This window comes from Myotis yumanensis, unplaced genomic scaffold (assembly GCF_028538775.1).
Source record: "Myotis yumanensis isolate MYYU_CA2020_CCGP unplaced genomic scaffold, mMyoYum1.0.hap1 SCAF_18, whole genome shotgun sequence".
Classification (NCBI taxonomy): domain Eukaryota; kingdom Metazoa; phylum Chordata; class Mammalia; order Chiroptera; family Vespertilionidae; genus Myotis; species Myotis yumanensis.
Genome location: NW_027223769.1, coordinates 23,288,816 through 23,310,235, shown reverse-complemented (window position 1 = coordinate 23,310,235; position 21,420 = coordinate 23,288,816). Strand labels below are relative to the sequence as shown.

General features: G+C 40.9%; 1 protein-coding gene across 1 annotated transcript; it reads right to left on the bottom strand.

Moving 5' to 3' along the window:
* Positions 1–482: 482 nt before the first annotated feature.
* Positions 483–17,131, bottom strand: DDX19B (DEAD-box helicase 19B). The gene is made up of 12 exons (XM_070397724.1): positions 16,949–17,131; positions 10,654–10,702; positions 9,700–9,753; positions 8,423–8,558; positions 7,471–7,563; positions 6,322–6,424; positions 5,680–5,794; positions 3,107–3,284; positions 2,562–2,799; positions 1,849–2,011; positions 1,201–1,392; positions 483–789 (listed from the first exon to the last, which is right to left on the bottom strand). The coding sequence occupies exons 1-12, from the start codon at positions 17,003–17,005 to the stop codon at positions 728–730; spliced, it is 1,440 nt and encodes a 479-aa protein (XP_070253825.1). The 5' UTR covers positions 17,006–17,131; the 3' UTR covers positions 483–727.
* Between the last annotated feature and the right edge of the window lie 4,289 nt (positions 17,132–21,420).

Genomic DNA, 21,420 nt, shown 5'->3' with positions numbered 1-21,420 from the left:
GTAATCAGATGTGCACTGCACACAGATTGCACGTGCTGAAAAGAACAGGTCATGGTCCTACAACACAAACTTGGCACCCACCAAAAAAAATCCCTGGTTGGCATTTTGGTCCATGCTTAGCATTTTGGTTCGTGTTTAGCAAATCCCCTCCTCCTGTGGGTTTCAGTACAGAGTAGGCTGACAACACTCAGTTGAGCTATCCCACCCCAAATCCAAACCAGCAGCTCACAGCTCTCCTCTGCTGCCTCACATCTTACTCCAAACATGATGGGTGCCTTACACACCTGTCCTACTTGGGGCTTCTCTCTGTGTTCCCTCTTCACCTCTGTTCTGTCACTTCCAGTAGAGCTGGTGTGGGCCTGAACACTCCTACCCAGACAACAGGCAGAGGCTGCCGGACAGATCCCGAGCAAGTGCTCATTTAGTACAGCATCTAGATTAGTGTAACCATGGGGAAAACACTGGCCAAAAAACAGACAGAATTTCCAAAAGGTAAATTTCTGTGTATTCACGCCTAATCTTCCAAAAGTTGTGTAAATAATTTTATCTACCTTCCCCCATCATTTGCACAATTTTTGTCAAGTCCAAACGTAATTTAAAATGAGGTAGGTAGTTTCTCTCTAATCGTGCCTTCATCTTTGTGGCGACTGTTGAGGCCTGTACTTGAAAGCACTAGTCTCCCACTTAGGGGGAGCCAAGGGTGGGCAGCAGGGCCTGGTGGAGCTTCTCAGTTGGCTATTTTCTCAATCTCGTCCAAATCATCAGTGTCCAATCTTTCTATTTTCTTATCTGAGAATAAAAAAAATATTCAAATAAATCAACATGGGGTTACATGGAGAGACACACCTAGGGAAGGGGCAGCCCAGCAGGGAGAGAAAACACACAGGTCTTTGCCCTGGCTAGGAACGAGCCCTGCCTCTGCCCACATCCATCCTCCGGTTAAACCCAAAGGCTTCTGGTGCCTGAGACAGACACTGACAACAGCAGTCCGAGTCCAAGGCCCTCAGCCTGGCCAGGGGAACTGACACTCGAGTCCTGACAATGAACTCCCGGGTGTGCTCTCTGAGGACGTCCCGATTGTAGGGGAGGAGGGGAATGTGCAAAGGGACAAAGCCTCTCTAGGGGCCACAGGACTACCTACCCTTCCACCCACCCCCGGACTTGCCCCATAAGGAAAGGCAGGACGCTCCCAGGACTCACTAAAATGCTCCTGGATTCTGTTGAGGATGTTCATGCTGTGCTTGCTGTCGACCATGTTCACTGCCAGGCCCCTCTTGCCAAAGCGGCCAGTGCGCCCGATCCGGTGCAGGTAAGTCTCGTTGTCTGGGTTCCCATCCTTGTCCACAGGAAGGTCAAAGTTGATGACAACAGACACCTGTTCAACGTCGATACCTGCATGAAGGAGAGATGGAGAAGAGTAAGGATGGGAGTCAGTCAGGCCACATACACCGACTTTGGTTGGAGAGAGTCAGGGCTGGCCAGCTCTGGGATTCCGGGACAAGGAGCACGGAGCAGAATCCAGAGGAAAACCACAGGACTTTGGCAGGTGCTAACAAAATTAAAAACTCAGTAAGAGAGCCTCTGCTAGACACTAGTGTCAGGAGATGCAGCTGAAACCTCAATGGCTGCCCCAAGAAGAGCAGGCGCCATTGTGAATCAGTCAGAAGCCTGTACATGTCCTTCCACCAAATCAGGACTCAGTTTCTGTGAAAGTTCTTATCTGCTGAGGGAATCCAGTCTCTCCTAGAAAAGGATGTCACCACCAACCCCACATGACTTCTCTCAAACCACCTGAGTTGTTCTTTTGCTACCCTGAGGCTGGCAGACCAGGACAAGTTCTCTGCTCACCACGGGCACACACGTTGGTGGTCACCAGAACCTTCTCTTTGCCCTCTCGGAAGCGCTCAATCACCGCAGCCCTCTGCTCCACCATCATCTCCCCACTTAGCAGAGCCACCTGGTGGCCTTCTCTTGAGAGCTCTGCTGCCAGCCAACTGGCTGTTTTGCGGGTCTGGAGTGAAAAGAATTGTTTTAAATGAAGATACCTGTAAAAAAAAAAATGAAAACATCTGCAGAAAAGTGGCTTTTTGCCATTTATATACATGAAGACCTGCAGCATTCAGCCAGCAGGTTAGACTTAAAATTTTTCAAATAGAATTTTAGCCATCTAATATATTTTGGATGAATTACTTAAATGATCTTAGTGTTCATCTAAGAAGAATGTGATTTTTACTCAAAGTTTTCATTCCTAAAAAGTCTGTCTTAATATTTTAACATTATTTCATTGGGTGTTATTTGGAGTTTTTTTCAAGTTATCTCTAAGAAGTGGGATTCAAGATGGTTCCATTTTCAGTCTTCCCCTTATAACTCATTTCATTATGAGGAGAATATGCCCTAGGGCAGGTAGAAGTGATTCACTTTCTTTCTAGTCCCACAGGAGAAGCTGGTCCTCCTCAGCACTAAGGTGGAGCTGGCTGAGAGGGAGGGGGCTGGACACCTTCCCATGGAACTCCTCCCCAGGCTGGCCTGCTGCTGCTGCTGCTGCTCCTGCTGCTACTCACATGGCAGAAGATCATGGCCTGAGCAATGGTGATGGCCCCGTAGAGGTTACACAAGGCCTGGAACTTCTCGTCTCTGTTATTGCACAGGACGTAATACTGCTTGATGGTGTCCAATGTCTCCTCCTCCCGCTTCAGTTTGATAATGTTTGGGTCTGGGACCACTTTCTGGGCAAATTTCCATACAGAGTCTTCAAAGGTGGCAGAGAAAAGCAACATCTGGCAGTTCCTGGGCAGCATCCTGCAAGGGAAGGCCCAGGTGTTTGGCACGAGCCCGAGTGTTTCACTGGAATGAGCAGCAGCACAGCCTCCCCAGGCTTGGATGGGCTATGTCCCTTGGAAGGTGGCAGAGGTGGAGGAGCACTGTGGGGAAGAGGTGGGACCAGACATGGGGCAGGGACAGGGTGGTATTAGATTCCTAAGTCTTTTCCTTGACCCAGGCGGGAGTATGGTCAGTGCCAACATGGCCCATCAATCACAGGCTTCTCAAGCTTCTGAAGCAGAGAACCCAGTACAAGGCTGAGAAGTTCCTCCCAATAGAGTCCTACCTTTGGATGCGGATGCTCTGATCTTGGTGGCCCTGAGTAGCTATCATCACATCAGCCTCATCCAGAACAAACACCTTGATCTTCTTGGGGTCAATGAACTTGAGCTTGGAGCACCAGTCTAAGACAGTCCCAGGGGTGCCAATGACAATGTGCTCACTGATCTTCTGACCTCTTTCCACTGTGGAGACAAGATGTTTTTCATAGGTATGTCCATGGCAAACCAGCTCTCCTTTCTGAGAAATTCTAAAGCTTTGATGTATTTTAATACAATTTTTTTGATGTTTGCATTAATATTTTAAGGAAAGGTTAGGATATCATTACAATATTTCATGGACACACACAGAAAAGACAATGCTGAAAAGATATACTAAGGATAGAAACAATGAGAAGATAAAAAAAAACTCTTTGTGGCATTCTTACCCATTTTATATTATCTTTCAAAAATCTGTTACCTTTTTAAATTTGTTTTGTTAATCCTTACAGGAGGACTGTTTTCCATTGATTTTTAGAGAGTGGAAGGGAGGGAGGGAAAGAGAGACAGACAGACATTGATGTGAGAGAGACAACTTGACTAATTGCCTCCTGCACCCTCCCCAACTGCATGCTCTGAACTGGGGTTGGGGAATTAAACCTGCAACCCAGGTAAGTGCCCCTGACTGGGAATTGAACCCTTAACCCCCTTTGGTGCACGGGCCAATGCTCTAACCATTGAGAACACCGGTCAGAGCAAGGACCTGTTATCTTTATTTCTTCTCTGTCAGCATGGTTCCCTCTGGATGAGGATTGCATTTCCTCATAATAGACATTTTCAAAGTTCTCCTCACTCTAGTGTACTCTGCTCCTTAACTCTTCTAGCATTCACATCAAACAAGTCAGTTGCTTTTATACGCCTCATGCCCGGATCAATAAATAGGGTTCATAATGAAAGACTTTGTCTTTTCAAACACAATCTACCTCCCTTAAAATGCTTCCCAGACTAGGCCTGGCAGACCATGACACGTTCTAGGCCCTGTGCAGTATGAAATTGATAATTTGGTTCTTCATTTTCAATTAGATGGTATTTATTGATTCAGATTTTAGCACTTATTTGTACTATTGACAAGACATAAGCAATTTCCTTCTAGTCACAGCCAAAATTTTGCCCAAATGTGAATTTTGAATCAATTCAAAGCTAACAAATGCTGCCTTTTTAAAAATTTCAGTTAACAGCCGAAACCGGTTTGGCTCGGTGGATAGAGCGTCGGCCTGCGGACTGAAAGGTCCCAGGTTCGATTCCGGTCAAGGGCATGTACCTGGGTTGCGGGCACATCCCCAGTGGGAGATGTGCAGGAGGCAGCTGATCGATGTTTCTCTCCCATCGATGTTTCTAACTATCTATCTCTCTCCCTTCCTCTCTGTAAAAAATCAATAAAATATATTAAAAAAAAATTTCAGTTAACAAACAATTACTGCCCCTCATAAAAAAATTATTCAAAATCCTATCATTCTAATTCAAATCCAAACTAATATTTTAAACGTCTTACGATTTTTCACCAAGTTTTATTATCTTACTTTTCAGAACTAACTTCACAAAAGGATGTTGTACACAGAGTAGATTTCTGCGAGTCATAAAGTTAGAAGTTTGTGTTAAAGATCCATAGGACTCAACCAAACTTCTAAGAAAATTTAAATTACTTAAATATTGTCAGTTTGTTGTAAATCAAAGGTAGAAAATATGTAAAAAATAAAAATAAACTACCAGAGTTAACTGCCATGAACATTCTAGAACATTTTTGTTCTTCTAATGACATTAAAAAGAAATTAGGCAACTAAACAAATCCAGAACTTGGAATATTTTATAAGCAAAAAGGTGTGTTCAAAAAGTCAAATGTAATTTGAAGTGACTATTCTAGATTAAAAGAAATGTAAGGAGATACAATAACCAAATGCAATGTGGATACACTCCCTCAATCTTGATTCAAAACAGAAGAGCCATAAGGAAACACTTTTGGGACAATTGGGGTAAAATGAAAATGACTGGGTATTAGTCATTAGAGAATCTATTAATTTTCTTGGTTGTGATAAGGGTATTGTGGGTATGCTGAAGAATGTCCTCATCATGAAATACATACTAAAGTATTAGGAATAAAAAGCCACAATGCCAAAACCAGTTTGGCTCAGTGGATAGAGCGTTGGCCTGCGGACTGAAAGGTCCCAGGTTTGATTCCGGTCAAGGGCATGTACCTTAGTTGCAGGCACATTCCCAGTGGGAGATGTGCAGGAGGCAGCTGATCGATGTTTCTAACTCTCTATCTCTCTCCCTTCCTCTCTGTAAAAAATCAATAAAATATATTAAAAAAAAAAAGAACTATGTTGTTTTTAAAATATTTAAAAAAAAAAAAAAAGCCACAATGTCTGCAATTTACTCTCAAATGATTCACCAGAAATATCTATATAAACATAAAGCAAATATGGCAAAATGTTAAGTTTTCAAATCTAGGTGAAGGGTACACATGTTCATTGTATTAGTTTAACTGTGTAAAATTTTTTAAAAAATTATTAACAATGAATTAGGATTACATATTCATACTCACATTTATTGCCTCGAACAGCATAAGCTAGCTTCAGCTCTGGGTAAAATTTGCCCATCTGCTCAATCACTTTTCCTGTTTGAAGGGCAAGTTCATACGTTGGGGAGAGGCACAGACACTGGTAGAAAGAGTGCAGAGTGAGAAGTCAAGACAATAGTTATTCTTCCAGCTAAGGGTGAAGGAAAGGATATATAAAGTGTACATCATTTGATTCTTTAAGCTGCAAAGTCACAAGGTAGAATTCTTAGGGGCCAGAACTCTGGCAGGGTAAAGACACTTGGAAACAGCTACTGGCCAGTAGGGTACCAAAACCTACAAGTGAGCAAGGATCTGAAATTCAAATGGGAGATTAGCTTCCTTTTCACTTTCTCAGAAAGTTCTCAACTTTCTAATGGATGAATAATTGTAGATGAAGGAGGTTTTTCCTGCAAGTAAAGGAGCCAAGCCTATCAGCAGTATCCTAGAATCGGCAAACCATGGAAGAGAACAGGATTTTTGTTACTAGATCAACTATGTTGTTTGTACCCAACTTAAGGAGCCCTAGTTTATGTAAAAGGTAATATAAGACATGGCTTTTAATCCATCAAATGGCACTTCCCTGCTAGCTATGCATTAGCAGAAAACCCAAATTCACCAAGTCCTTACCTGGGGGTATCTGTTTGCAGGTTCTACATGGCTGAGCATGGCCAACACAAAGGCAGCTGTTTTACCAGTACCAGACTGAGACTGGGCAATTAAGTTCTGTGGGCTGCACAAGGAAACGAGCTGTTCAGTATCTTAAATCTCAAGTATCCTTTCAGTTAATAAAAATGAATAACGTTTCAAGTTAAAAAAAAAAAGATTTCCATCTTGAAGTAATGTTATTATTATAACACAGAACAAAGAACACTTTGAGAAAATACTTAAAATATGTATTTTTAGACAAATAGCTTACTAGAAATCGTGAACCTCCATCCCACCTCAAATCTACTGAAATCAGAATTTGCATTTTGATAAATTCCTATGAGACTCATAGGCTATGAAAGTGTGAGAAGCACTGCACCATTCTGGTGTCCTAGAACACTTTTTAGCCTATATATTTGACACAATAAACTTTATATATCCATATAGTGAAATCATGGTGTGTATCAGGGGTGAGGAACCTTTTTCTGCCAAGGGCCATTTGGATATTTATAACATCTTTCGTAGGCCATACAAAATTATCACCTTAAAAATTAGCCTGCTATATTTGGTTAAATGTTTAATTAACTCACCCCTAATGGCATGGCAGGGCCAGACCAAATAATTTCATGGGCCTCATACGGACGTTTCCCACCCCTGAACTGTATATGAATGATATGAATGTGTATTTCCCAACATAGAAAGATGATCATATAAATATTTAAAAGCATATAAAAGTTTATATGTAAATGTCTGCCTTGGCCAGTGTGACTCAGTAGATTGGAGTGTTGTCACATGCACCAAAGGACTGTGCGTTCAATTCCTGCTCAGGGCACATACTCAGGTTGCAGGATCGATTCCTGGTTGAGGCAGATGTGGGAGGCAACCAATTGATGTTCCTCTCTCACATCGATGTTTCCCCATATCTCTCTCTCTCTCTCTCTCCAAAAAAAAATCCAGAAGTCTCTACTCAAAATATGAATAGTATGTGGAGGAGGGAGATTACAAATGGTTTTTTTCTTTTTTATTGTTTTCTAATTTTTCTAAAATGAGCATATATTAGTATAGTTTTTTTAAATAAAAGTTTTAAAATGAAAAATTAAAAATGGAATAGGGTTATGTCAGGACACATACGGCTCAGCAAGCATCAAAGGCAATGCATTTTCTTGAATCTTGGATGGACGGTTGAAGCCCATGGCGTAAACTCCCTGGAGCAGTTGTGGCTTCCTGGAAAAACAATTAATGATTGTTTTTAAGCTGCAAAGTCACAAGGTAGAATTTGTGACTGGGCAATTAAGTTCTTAAGTCAGTCTTTTTGGTTGAGGAAAGAAGCCAAATATATGGGGAATTTTTTTCTCTTTTTAACTGGTGTTACCCACAGCTTAGAACTAACAAACTTGAACTGTGCTGAACTGAGTCCAATGTGTAAATGCAGATAAAATTTTTATAGATTACCTGGAAATTTTACTAAATAGCTCAAAGCAGCTAATGTTTTAAAATTAAATTTGTTTAGCTATGCCCTGACCGGTTTGGCTCAGTGGATAGAGCGTCGGCCTGCGGACTCAAGGGTCCCGGGTTTGATTCCGGTCAAGGGCATGTACCTTGGTTGCGGGCACATCCCCAGTGGGGGGTGTGCAAGAGGCAGCTGATCGGTGTTTCTCTCTCATCGATGTTTCTAACTCTCTATTCCTCTCCCTTCCTCTCTGTAAAAAATCAATAAAATGTATATTTAAAAAAAAAAAAATTTGTTTAGCTAAAAGTTTTCTACTATGATAAAAAATACAACAAGTCGCCGAAACCGGTTTGGCTCAGTGGATAGAGCGTCGGCCTGCGGACTGAAGGGTCCCAGGTTCGATTCCGGTCAAGGGCATGTGCCTGGGTTGCGGGGACATCCCCATTGGGGGATGTGCAGGAGGCAGCTGATCGATGTTTCTCTCTCATCGATGTTTCTAACTCTCTATCTCTCTCTCCCTTCCTCTCTGTAAAAAATCAATAAAATATATTTCAAAAAAAAAAAAAAATACAACAAGTCTAGGATAGCTATCTAAACACAAAGGGGAGAGGGAGAAAGCAAACAAATACTTACAACCGAAGCTCCTCAAAGGACTTCACTGAGTAGAGGGGGGAGTTTGGATCCCGTTGCAGGACTTCCACCTGGTTTGTGTTGTCGACCAGGTTGTTTCTGATGAGTTTATTAAGTAAGGACTGGGCAGCTCTGTCCTCTGTCAGGAAAAAGAGCAAATAATTTTAAAAATCCATGAAATCTACCATGAGCCCATCTGAATTTAACTGCCAATGGTATTTTAAGCAGTAATATTTTTTAAAAATAATTCTTTATTGTTCAAAGTATTACATATGTCCCCCCATTTCCCCCATTGACCCCCTCCTCATACCCCCATTATGCAGTAATATTTGTACTGGGACCCCCCCCTTTTTTTTAAAGAATACTTTATATTGATTTTTAGAGAGGAAGGGAGAGGAAGCCCAAAACCCAGGCATGTGCCCTGACCTGGAATTGAACCAGCAACCTTTTGATGCACAGGATGAAGCCCAACCAACTGAGCCACACCGGCCAGGACTGTACTGGGACATCTAGTTCAAGGTATATCATAGTTTTTACTTATAAATATGATTAGTTTGTTTTATTAACAAGAAAGATTATAATACTCATAGCATCCATTGGGCCTCATATTCTTCTTCAGAACTCTATTCCTAACTATCCTTTCCTGAGATTTTCCCTCCTATCTAGACCCAAATATTTCTCCCCAATTTGTGCTTAATATAATCTTAGAACTAGAGGCCCGATGCACAAAATTTGTGCAAGGGTCTTGGCCCCGGCCCCTGCCTGCTGCCGCCACTGGGGGCCTCTGCCGTGGACCCTGCCCACTGGTGGCTTTGTCCGGAAGGACGTCTGGTCTAATGAGCATATTACACTTTTATTATTATAGATGATTAACTTAATAAATATAATCACAATGAAAAAAATTAAAATCTGTATCTTGATAACATATAAGCTGCTTGCATCTTAAATATACTGAAATGTCATTAAGTTTAATTTTATTAGACTATGGGATGCAACTAAAATGTGTTTTTTTTCTTTTTTCCAAAGGCAGTAAAATTTCTTTTCTATTGCCTTGTAAAAAATAATCATTCAGGGAATATTTCCTGCTGCTGCTGAAGTTCATCACTTTTCAAAGTAAAATTTCTGTAAAACGTAAACAATTAGAATTCCTTCACCAACGACTATGTTAGCACTGTGATTCCTATTAAAGTAAAGCCAAGTTGGGTGTATAAATGAAGCCTCTTAACAATCCATTCTCTTAAGCTATAGAATCTTAGTATGTAGCTCTCAGACTGTGTTACCTTTCTCTTCTTCATCTGCCTTCTCTGCATTAGCATTGGTCTTGACAACAGCACCTTTATCAGACACAAAGTGGCATTCAGAATCACATCCCAAACCCAACAGCTGAGATAATTCAAATTCTACTAGACACTAGAAATGTAAAGGCCTGAGGAGCAAAAAAAACAATGAGGAAACCAAGCCACAGATAAAAACATTTTATGGTTCCTACATAAACAAAGGTATGAAACACTGTAGCTTATATTTTAAAACTTTAGTCCTCTCACCAGACTTGAAAAACTAATGTTAATTTCCCTCATAGCATCAATATTTATGAAATGTTGTAGAATGATTACAGAAGTCATTGATCAGAAATCACCTTGATGCTCAACACCTATGCAAGTCGAATTTCATCCATATATGAATACAATAATGCTATTAAGTCTATGTATATGAATTGTTGATTAATAGAATTGCTGATTAATAGAAATTTATACTCAAACACTGTTGTAGCTTTGTGAAAATACACACAAAACATATTGTAAGTGAATTCTGTAAGGTAAATGTTACAATTTTTTCCTAATAATAAGTACATCAACAAAATTTTAATGGAAATCTTAGATTTGGGGTACATGATTTCAGAATAATTATAATAGGTTAACTCTCAGATTGCTCATACTTTGTCTAGTCCATCTCAAATTGAGGATTATTTTTAAAAATAACAAATAATCTTTGACAGTAAAGTCTCATGGTTAGTAATAAATTCAATAATGATAAGCCAATTAGGCATCCTCATGCTTATATTAAACACAATATAAACAAAACAATTCAGTTTATTGATTTCCAAATCAAATGACTGCCAGTATCTGCCAGCCCCTGGTCTGGTTACATATATAATGTTTTTCCAGACAGTTATGTCAAAACAGAAATACTAGAATAAATCTCATTTGTTTTCAAACTAGCTTTTAGTTACTCACCATTGGCATCTGGTTTGATTTTCTCTTCCTTAAGATGCAAGTTGCTCAACTAAATGGAGAATATAGGGGAGGATGGAAAGTGTCAGGAAAATCAAGTATAAGATTTTAAATCAACAGAGCCTCCCCAGTGTAGCTGGGGAAACATGAGCCACTCTCAAGACCTATTCATTAGATTGTTCTGCTGGGCTCCTTTTGTAATCCCTAATTATAATCCCTAAATTCCTAATTACAATCTCTAGAGAAAATGAATTTATGAGTTTGCTTAATTTTCTGATTACAAAGACCTCTTAATAGAATATCAGTTGAGTTGTCATGTTCTCATATTCCAAACATGAGGAAATTTAAAGAGATTTTGGAAAATGCATCTGTAAGTAAGAATCAGTTATGTTACAAGGATATGTCTGAGCCACAGGACCAAAGCATACTGATATGCAGCCTTACATTCAGGTCGCCTTGTGCTGGATGTCTGATATTTTAAAGTTGGAACAGCTTGGAGGATTGTTGCATGCTGTGTAATCAAAATACGCAGCAGGCTGAAGTGGGAATAGATAGGAAGGGACAGAGCAGAGACATTTCAAAGAAAGAATTATCAGGACTTTGATCAGACACTGTAAATTAGGGATATCCTGGCAGGATTTATTTCCCCTACTAGAATGAAAATACCCTTTTAGTTGTCAATCATACCTCAATAAAGCTGAAAAAAGAAAAATACCTTAAAGACAGGAGTTATTTTTAATTGATTTTTGGATATACTAAGCAGGTGCTATACTCTTAAAATATTAAATGGTGCCAAAGGCAACCTAGTGCAGGGTAAAAGTATGAAAATCATAATAAAGGGTATTTCTTAAAGCAGTGATTCCCAAAGTGGGCGCTACCGCCCCCTGGTGGGCGCTACAGCGATCCAGGGGGGGCAGTGATGGCCACAGGTGCATTTGTTTTAACTTTTTTTGTATTACCTTTCTATTCTGAGTTCAATAAATAGTTTCATAATTTCAAACTTCAATGTTTCTAATTTACATCTTTCTTTACTATATTTTACGAAAAAGGTAGAAACATTAATACATATATCTTTCTGTTTAATTGCTATTAAAATTTAAAAAAATTAATTTCCAGGGGGCGCTGAGTAATATTTTTTCTGGAAAGGGGGCGGTAGGCCAAATAAGTTTGGGAACCACTGTCTTAAAGCATCACCAACACAGGTTCTTTATGTCTTGAGGCTCATTTCTGTCTTTCCTCTAAATCTCAGAAGGGTTTGGAAAGGGAGGAATGAAGAAGTTGTTTGTTTTAATGGGTGGTTAGTTAGGAATAGAGGAACTTCTGATGGAAACTGAAAAGAGGGTTTCTGGTGTCTGTCTGCTTTGGTGTGGGGAAGAGGGTACACACTAGAGAGCTTGGCAAGAAAGGAAATTGGCAAAAAAAAATCATCATAAAGCAGTAAAAATCTTCATTACTTCTGAAGAATAGAGAATACATTAATAGGTAATGAAATGAAGCAATCAGCACAGTACATAATATATAAATAGTTTAGGTATTCAGTTATTTTAGTCTTCACTGAAGTATTCCTCCTTCACATCCTGCCAATGAACCTAGTTTAAGTCCAGCAGTATTCAGCGCTGTTAAAGGAGAGAGAGACTAACTGACTTACTGGCAATATTTACAAGAGTAAGGTTAATAGTATTCACTCCTAGGGTCATAAGAGCTACTTAAATGTTAGGGCTGAGGTCTAAATAAGTTAATGAGGTATAAAAGAATTAGAAATGTCCATTACTGCAAAGCATTTAAATATTCAGTATCAAGAGGACAAAGTATTCTTTTGTTGATAGATTTTTCAAATCAAAGTTAAGAGTAAGTAGTTAAAATAGCTAAAATACACTGTGTAGGGTGAGAAAAATAAAATACAATGTGTAGTGAAAGTTGGTAGCAACAATGTAAATGAAACAAATAGATATTTTTAAATGTATCAGAATTCTGGAGAGGTTCCAGCAGAATCTAAAAACATAGCCCTCATTTGACAACAAGGATCTCAAAGCCCATAAGGCAAAAGCAGCAGGACAAGTTTCTATTATCCACTTCAGTGAGTTAACTGAACACTGAAACTTATGTTGAAAGCAGTTAGTTCAGATACCTTCCTTTGCTCTATTTATTTGGACCAAAAATGAAAAACCAATTTCTCTGGTGTCTTCATTGGAAACCACCTTAAAATTCAGAAAGTTAACCAAAAGGCAAAAAAGTAAAACACCTACCTTATAATATCCACATTTTTCAATGTCTTTAATTCATATTTTAGTTTTCAAGATACATTAAGATCATTGAAAACTATAGTTACCCACTGCATTTTATTCAAACATTATCTGAAAAAGGATGCTTGAGAAATAAGAAAGAAGATTTAATGTTAAGTGAACTATACTGAAAAGGGAGGCTCTTAGGCAAAATGGTGAAGTAGGAATCTTATTCATTAGTTTTCTTCTCTGTTCTCCCTCCTCTAAATTGAAATCTCCCATGGAACAAAGGGTGAACAAAGGAGCCACTGGGACTGAGGAAATAAATATAAACAGAATCTAATATTTTCTTATCTACAATGAATAAGAAATGAAGCTTAATGAATATTTAAAATATAGTAACCTAGCACTGTGCATGTTATAGTCACATGTCATACAATGCGTGTGGGGATCCTCAGTGAGAGTTTCATAGTGGCAGAGAGTAACAGAAGTATTTTTTAAAAAAATATAGTTTTATTGATTTTATAGAGGAAGGGAGAGGGAGAGAAAGATAGAAACATCAATGATGAGAGAGAATCATTGACCAGCTGCCTCCTGCACTACCCCTACTTCGGATCGAGCCCACAACCTGGGCAAGTGTCCTGACCAGGAATTGAACTGTGACCTCTTGGTTCATAAGTTGATGCTCAACCACTGAGCAACACAGGCCAGGGCAACAGAGGTGTTTTTAGTCATTTGTTCAGTTTTATTGTGATGTTATAATTTACCTGTGCATGGTTAGGTAGATTCACAAATCTTATTCAGGGTCAACTAACTAATCCACATAATATGGACAAGTAATTTAAAAGGTTCCTGTAAAGAAACTGTGAATTATTGATAAAAATAACAATAATAATAGCTATCACTTATATAGCACTTATATCAGGCATGTCTATAACTCAATGAGGTAGTTATTATGATTATCCCCATTTTTCAGATGTGGAAACTGAGGCACAGAAGTTAAGCAGTTTGCCCAAGGTCATATAACTAGTAAGTGAGGGACATGGGATACAATTCCAAGTCTGTCTAGCTAGAACTCAGGTCTTAATCTCTACATAGTAGTGCCTCATAGATAATACCAATCTCAGAGAAAATAATAATGTAAAGATGATACAGAAGTGCAGCTGCTTTGGAAAACAGTCTCACAGTTCTTCAAAAGTTAAACATACAGTTACCGTATAACCCAGCAATGCCAGTTCTAGATATGTACCCAAGAGAATTGAAAATACATGTTCACATAAAAACTTGTATATGAAATGATCATAGCATCATTATTCATAATAGTCAAAAAGTAGAAAGAATCCAAATGTCCATCAGTCAGTGGACATGATGAACAGATAAATAAAATGTGGTATATCTATACACTGGAATATTATTTGGCAATAAAAAGGAATGAATACTGATACCCGCTGCAACATGAATGAACCTTGACAACATTATGCTAAGTGAAAGAAGCCAGACACAAAAGACCACATATTATATGATTCCATTTATATGACATGTCAAGAATAGGCAAATCTAAACAGACAGAAAGGACATTAGTGGTTGTCTAGGGTGAGAGGTTGGAGGGAAATGGGGAGTAACAGCTAAGGCATACAGAGTCTCTTTCTGAGGTGATAAAAAAAATTCTAAAATTATGGTGATGGCTGCACAACTCTGTGAATATACTAAAAACCAGAGAACTGTATGTTTTAAATGGATAAAGTATATGGTATGTAATACCTCAATAAACCTGCTATTTAAAAAAAGAGATAGCTCTAGCTATCTAGCCGGTTTGGTTCAGTGGATAGAGTGTTGGCCTGAAGACCAAAGGGTCCGGGGTTCGATTCCCATCAAGGGCATGTACCTTGGTTACAGGCTCCTCCCTACCCTGGGCCCAGGAAGCAACCAATCGGTATTTCTCTCACATCAATGATTCTCTCTGTCTTTCCCTCTCTCTTCCACTCTCCCTAAAAATCAATGGAAAATTATCCTCGGGTGAGGATAAATAAATAAATGATAAAAATATAAAAGAGATAATAGGGTAAAGTACCACCATAATGCTCTAAAAATAGGGTCCCAAGATTTAATTAATTCCGGGTTTTATTGTTGTAAGGTAAGTAAAATGGCTAGTATATATCTGCTGAAATTTATAGGAGCTAATCATATCTGAATGTTCATTGTCACAGGGTGTATTATGAGTTTCTGTTCTGTCTTAAAGATAATTCTATGCCCTAGCTGGTTTGGCTCAGTGGATAGAGCGTCGGCCTGCGGACTGAAGGGTCCCAGGTTCGATTCCGGTCAAGGGCATGTACCTTGGTTGCGGGCATATCCCCAGTAGGAGATGTGCAGGAGGCAGCTGATCGATGTTTCTCTCTCATCGATGTTTCTAACTCTCTATCTCTCTCCCTTCTTCTCTGTAGGAAATCAATAAAAATATTAAAAAAAAAAAAGATAATTCTATGCCCTAGCTGGTTTGGCTCAGCAGATAGAGCGTTGGCGTGCAGACTGAAGGGTCCCAGGTTCAATTCCAGTCAAGGGCACATGCCTGAGTTGTGGGCTTGATCCCCAGTAGGGGGCATGCAGGAGGCAGCTGATCAGTGATTCTCTCTTATCATTGATGTTTCTCTCTCTCTCTCTCCCCGCTCTTCTCCCTTCTTCTCTGAAATCAATAAAAATATATTTTAAAAAAGAAGATAATTCTAACAATGCAAACTGAAGCAAATAAGAAAATGACAAAGCTACCGACTCCTAACAAACTCTTTTAGGCATATTAATAGATTATGAGAATGACAATATAATCTGACCTAACAAGTTAGTAAAAAAAATTTAAAACTATTTGAAATATATATTCATATTTGCAATGGCTAATATGATTTTTTTCCTATGTATATATTGTACCTTGAGACATTAATGAAAGTATAAAGCCAGCAAAAGGAAGTACAGTAAAATATTTAAAAACATTATCTTTATTTCAGCTTTTACTACTTTTGTGTATGCTTTATAATGTATATATTTAGCAAAACAGTACAGCATGCAATATCTAAATATGTATATATTGAGAATGCATGTCCAAAAGTTTCTGACAGAGCCATGTAATATAAAACAAACTATACAGCTTATTTACTCAATTAACAGCGCTGGCTAGGCATGAGAAATGCTGAAATGAATAAGCTAAGGGCTATCGTAAAGGAAGGGGATGCCATGATGAGAATGGGAGTATTAAATGGAACCAAGTATACTGAGTGCTGAGACCTCCACATTTTCCTCCCAATCCACTAACACTAGTCAGACCTCTACCCTCCAGGCAGGAAATCTGAAGATCCTCTCTGCAAAATCTGGCCAGTCAGGAGGAACATTCTGGGGACACTCAATGGTACAGCCACTTTGGAAAACAGTATGGCACTTACTAATTTAAAAATTGGTGGTGGTGGGAACCAGTGTTTAAAATTAAATATTTGACTCTTTGAACTATGTGCATATTACTTATTAGTTATAAAAAATAAGACAAAGTCCTTGTTCTTGAACTCAGAGGAAAAAAGTAATAAAAGAAGTAGGTTCAAAGCAATATCAGAATATAGTGTGCCTAGGTGAGAGAAATTAAATTCTACGTAGTAACGTTTAACACATATCTTGTTTCCTGGGTGTCAGGCCCAGAACAAAGTTAAGCAGATCAGGAGAGGATTTACTAACTGCCAGGCCTACTGAGTGGCATATCTGTGTGCAAGCTGAGGAAGCACACAGATTGAGTAACCCCCGGTCCGTAAGCCCAAAAACCTCAGAATCGGGAGGTGGAAAATAACACCTACAAAAGTGGTTACAATCTATGATCAACCCGGATTCCAGGAAGATAGACAGGTGGCTGGGCTCTTCATAGATGGGAGCGCTCACCTGTGCTTACATAACATGGGAGGTGGGTAAACAAAGATAGTTCAGGGTCCATGCCCATCCCCGCGCGCATCCCATCCGCCCCAGACCAACTAGGGAGTGTCCGATCCCATGGAGCTGAGCCCCGGCTAGAACTGATTCTGACCCTTTTATGGCTGAAGCCAACTCACCGACTCGGCCGCCGCTTCCTGCTCATCCACCGCCAGGGCCCACGAGTCAGTGGCCATGGTCCCGGGCGCGAGTGGGACGCTGGTGCTGGCGGACCTGCCGGCTGGCGCGGCGCGATCGTGGGCTCCCGGGGACGCGGTGAGCCCGGCTCCCGCCCCACGGAGGGGTAAGTCATTCGCACCGGCGCTGGGAACCGGAAGCGGCGCGCCGCAGTGACGTCGAAGTCCGCGTCGGCCCTGGCCCCCTTGGGGCTGTCGCCTTCAGACCCCCACCCACAGCCCTGCTTAGTTCAGGCTCTTTTTTTTTCTTTTTTAAACATATTTTTTTTATTGATTTTAGAGAGAGAAGAAGGGACAGGGATAGAGAGATAGAAACATTGATGAGAGAGGAACATTGATTGGCTGCCTCCTGCAGTCCCTACTGGGGATGGAGCCTGCTGCTGGGACATGTGCCCTAACCGGGAATCGAACCAATGACCTCTCGGTTCATGGGTTGACCCTCGACCACTGAGCCATCCCGGCTGGGCTCACACTTTTATTATTTAACAGCTAGACCCGAACTGGCGTAGTTACCTTAACTAGTCTAAGCTCTTGTCAACTGCCTCTCTAACGGAAGAGCAAAACCACATTCCCGCTCAGGATAGTGGCATAGAAGCGGCTCATACAGACTGAAGATCTCGAAGCACAAGACCATTACAAATAGTCACCAAAATGCATACTGAAACAAGCAGGTTTTTTTCCTCACTTTTCAGGTTGGTAATTTCAGATGTCCAAGTGTTGGCCAGGGTATTGGGAATCAGCCCTCTCAAACACCGTTTGATTGAAAATTTGTCCCAAAGCCAACGCCACTGAGAGAAATTTCACCTTAAAAGATACTCAAGGAAGGTGCTAGGGAAATGCGTTCCAGATAGAGGACCAGAGACTGGAGAGAGCAAGGATGTTTGCAGAGCCGAACAGACACAGTTTCAGTGGGGATTGACAAGAGTCAGGGAAGAAGAGGTTGGTAGATGGTCAAAGAAAAGTGCAGAATAGCTTAATGAGCAAATGACTTCACTCCAGGGAACCCCTCCCATCTGGCTTGACTTTTGAAGTTAACTGTGCCTAGGTTAGAATCCCAGCTCTCCCATGTAAGGATCGTGTGACTGGGAGAATTATTAAAGAGGCAAAAGTATCGTGTGCTTTTAGAAAAGGTAAAATAAGGGTTAAGTGTGCAGATGCTTCCTGCTAATGTCATATAAGCTTCTCTCCCCTTGCTACTTCACTAGAAAAAAGCTGGGCGTTTTCCTGCACCAGAGAAAATGAATCCCCACTTCTCTCACTTTGCCAATATTCCACTACATACAATAAATTAATTTCAAGCAGTAGTGGGCTCTATGTGGAACTTTACCTGGAGAATATGAATAAAAATGTTTGGGAAAGGATAAAGCAGTTCCCAGCAGTCCTTTACCTGTCATGATTCTTTTTTCTCCTGCACCATTTAAAGAGTTAATTGGGGAAGATTTTTTTTATACTACAGATGAGGACATAAAAAAAGAAAAAGGCAAACACACAGCCCTGGAAGTCATGACCTACATTTCATCATGTCAGAAACAACCCTGGGAATATTTTGCCAGAGAAATTATACTGATGATCACAGGACTAATGGAGGTTAATGGATTTTTTAAGTTTAATGAGGTTAAAAATTAAGTCATCTAACCCTAGCTGATTTGGCTCAGTATATAGAGCATTGGCCTGTGGACTGAAGGGTCCTGGGTTCGATTCCAGTGAAAGGCACATGACAGGATTGTGGGCTCAATCCCCAAATGGGGGCATGCAGAAGGCAGCCAATCAATGATTTTCATCATTGATGTTTCTTTTTTTATTTTATTTTTTATTGATTTCAGAGAGAAAGGGAGAGGGAGAGAGACAGAGAAACATCAGTGATGAGAGAGAATCATTGATTGGCTGCCTTCTGCACGCCCCCTACTGGGGATCAAGCCTGAAACCCAGGCATGTGCCCTTGACTGGAATCAAACCAGGGACCCTTCACTCTGCAGGCCGATGCTCTATCTACTGAGCCAAACCGGCTAGGGCTCATCATTGATGTTTCTATCTCTCCTTCTCCCTCTCCCTTCCTCTCTGAAATCAATAAAGATATATTTTTTTAAAATTAAGTCATCTAAGGTGTTGACTGTATATAATAGGATACACTTGTGCAAAAAAAAAAACACACAAAAAAACCATAAACCAACACACCCAAAACAAAACAAACTCAGATATACACTAGTACCTACTATACAAAATGTTTAAGATACACAAAACTGATACAGTGGCTTCTCGTGAGGGATTCTAGAAATCTGGGGTGGGAGAGACTTCCTTTCTGTTATGTACACTTGATCCTCTGAAATTTATTTTCCATGTGCATGTTTTCCTTTTAAAATTGTATTTCAGACAAACAAGAAAGGGAATAATATAACATCTAGGTTACCCCCTCACGGCTTAAGAAATAAAACAATTATGACTCAATTGAAGCCCCTCCATAGCCATCCTAAGAGACAGCAGTTCTCCTGAATTTGCTGCTCATCCTCCCCATAAATGCTTTTAGTATATGTTGTTTCTCTATTAAAAAACAACAGCCTAGCCGAGATGGCTCGATGTTCAGCGCAGACCCATACACCCAGAGATCACCGGTTGGGCTTCCAGTCAGGGCACATACCGGGGTTTCGAGCTGGACCCGCCCCCCCGCCCCAGTAGGGGACGTGCAGGAGGCAGCCCATGGGTATTAATGTTTCTCATCAATGTTTCTATCTCTCTCTCCCTCTCCCTTCTTTTCTCTCTAAAATCAATAAAAACATGTTTAAAAGCAACAACTTAAAAATAAGCATCAGGATTCTAGACTCGCCTACGTCCACCTACCCAAACCTGCACAATATGAGACTCCTGCTAAGGAGAAATCCGGTCTCCAAAATGGAATGTGGAGAGGACTCAGAGGAATACAGAGCATCTGGATTTGAATTCAGCCAGGAGTAATGCATTTTACTCCCACGTGGCCTTGGGCAGCCTCTGCTCTGAAATCACCGTAAATCATCTCACTGTTCAAGGATGCAATGAGATCACCAGGTTAAGGCCATGGGTCCAGGGCCAGGCCTATGGCGAAGGCTCGTGCCCCACGCCCTGTGGCGAGGCGAGGAAGACACCTAGATGTCGGAGAGAGGGCCATCCTCCACCCTCCGAAATACTCACGGCGCCCACGGGCAGGGAGGCAGAAAGCACCTCCAGGCCTGACCTTGGTCTCGGCCAGCGGCCCCGGCCATCGCGCGGCAGCATGGCCGTTGCCCCCACCAACGGCCTCCCCAGCTCATTGGCTGTAGCGGGGGACCCGCCAGCCAATCAACGCGCCAGGTTCCTGCGGGCAAAGGCCGAGTCCAGGCTCCAGTGGGGGCGCCTCGGTGTGAGTTTTGTCACTTTTCGCTAAATGTCCGGCTGCCTGGCTGGACTCGGGGACTCCCAAGGGCAGGGCAGTATCTGCTTTCTTTAATGCTGATCTTCAGGGACTACTGCGTAATAGACACTCATTTGGTGAATAGATAGATGCGGAATGCACACCCCTCGGTAGGTCAAACTTTTAAATCTTTGTCTCTGAACAAACAGGTGAAAAAGTTCATTCTGGAGTTCAGGCCCTTGCTACTCCAGGTGTGATCCCCAGCAGTACAGCTGTCGCCAGGGAGCCTATTAGAAAGGGAAAACCTCAGGCCCCACTCCAGACCTACTAAGTCAGGATCGACATTTTAATGTCCCAGCTGATTACTACAGCATCGTATCGTCTGAAAACAACGATTCAGTCACTCCCGTTTGATCTGAGAGCAAATAAATGAACATTCTAAGTCCATAGTAGATGCTAAAAGTAGCCTAGGTGCGATGGAAGCATCAGAATCTAGGACCAGTCCTTACAAAACTGAGTATTTTATTTTGAGCCCCTGTTATCTTCCTCATGCTCCAAGGTGAGGGTCTACAAATGTTCTGTTGCAGAGCAGGCCGTGTGTATAGCGTTTACTCTTATAATAGGCCTATTTGCTTAGCCCAGAATAAGAAGTTTTCTAAAATACACAATTCACACGTGGCATTGAGATAGCTTTCCTTCCACTATGTAGTTGACATTTACAAAAGACAAATATCATAGAGAACTGGGTAATTATCTGAATAATTCATGTAGAAAATTCATGTTTAGGAGAATGTGACTTTTGGACCTCAATTACAATCTCTCCTCATTGCCACTGAATGTGATACCAGCGGGTGAAGTCCCAAAGGGAGACTCAGACCCTGAGCCAGCAGGGTTCTTGGCTTTGAGCAGGAAAGAATTCAAGAAGCGAGCCCAACAAGAGGTTAAAACAGAAGCCAGTTTATTGAGCAGAGAGGATAAGCAAGAAAAGCCACTCCACTGAACGAGTAGTGGACCCTCCTCACAAGAGACGGAAGAGAGACGCCAACTGTCTCTT

Excerpts from the sequence above, each read along its gene's own strand:
- DDX19B (XM_070397724.1), bottom strand. The coding sequence starts at position 17,005 with ATGGCCACTGACTCGTGGGCCCTGGCGGTGGATGAGCAGGAAGCGGCG. Across the intron at positions 7,564-8,422 it reads TCCTTTGAGGAGCTTCGGTT|GAAGCCACAACTGCTCCAGG; the intron begins GTAAGTATTTGT and ends TTGTTTTTCCAG. Across the intron at positions 2,800-3,106 it reads CAGAGCATCCGCATCCAAAG|GATGCTGCCCAGGAACTGCC; the intron begins GTAGGACTCTAT and ends CTTCCCTTGCAG.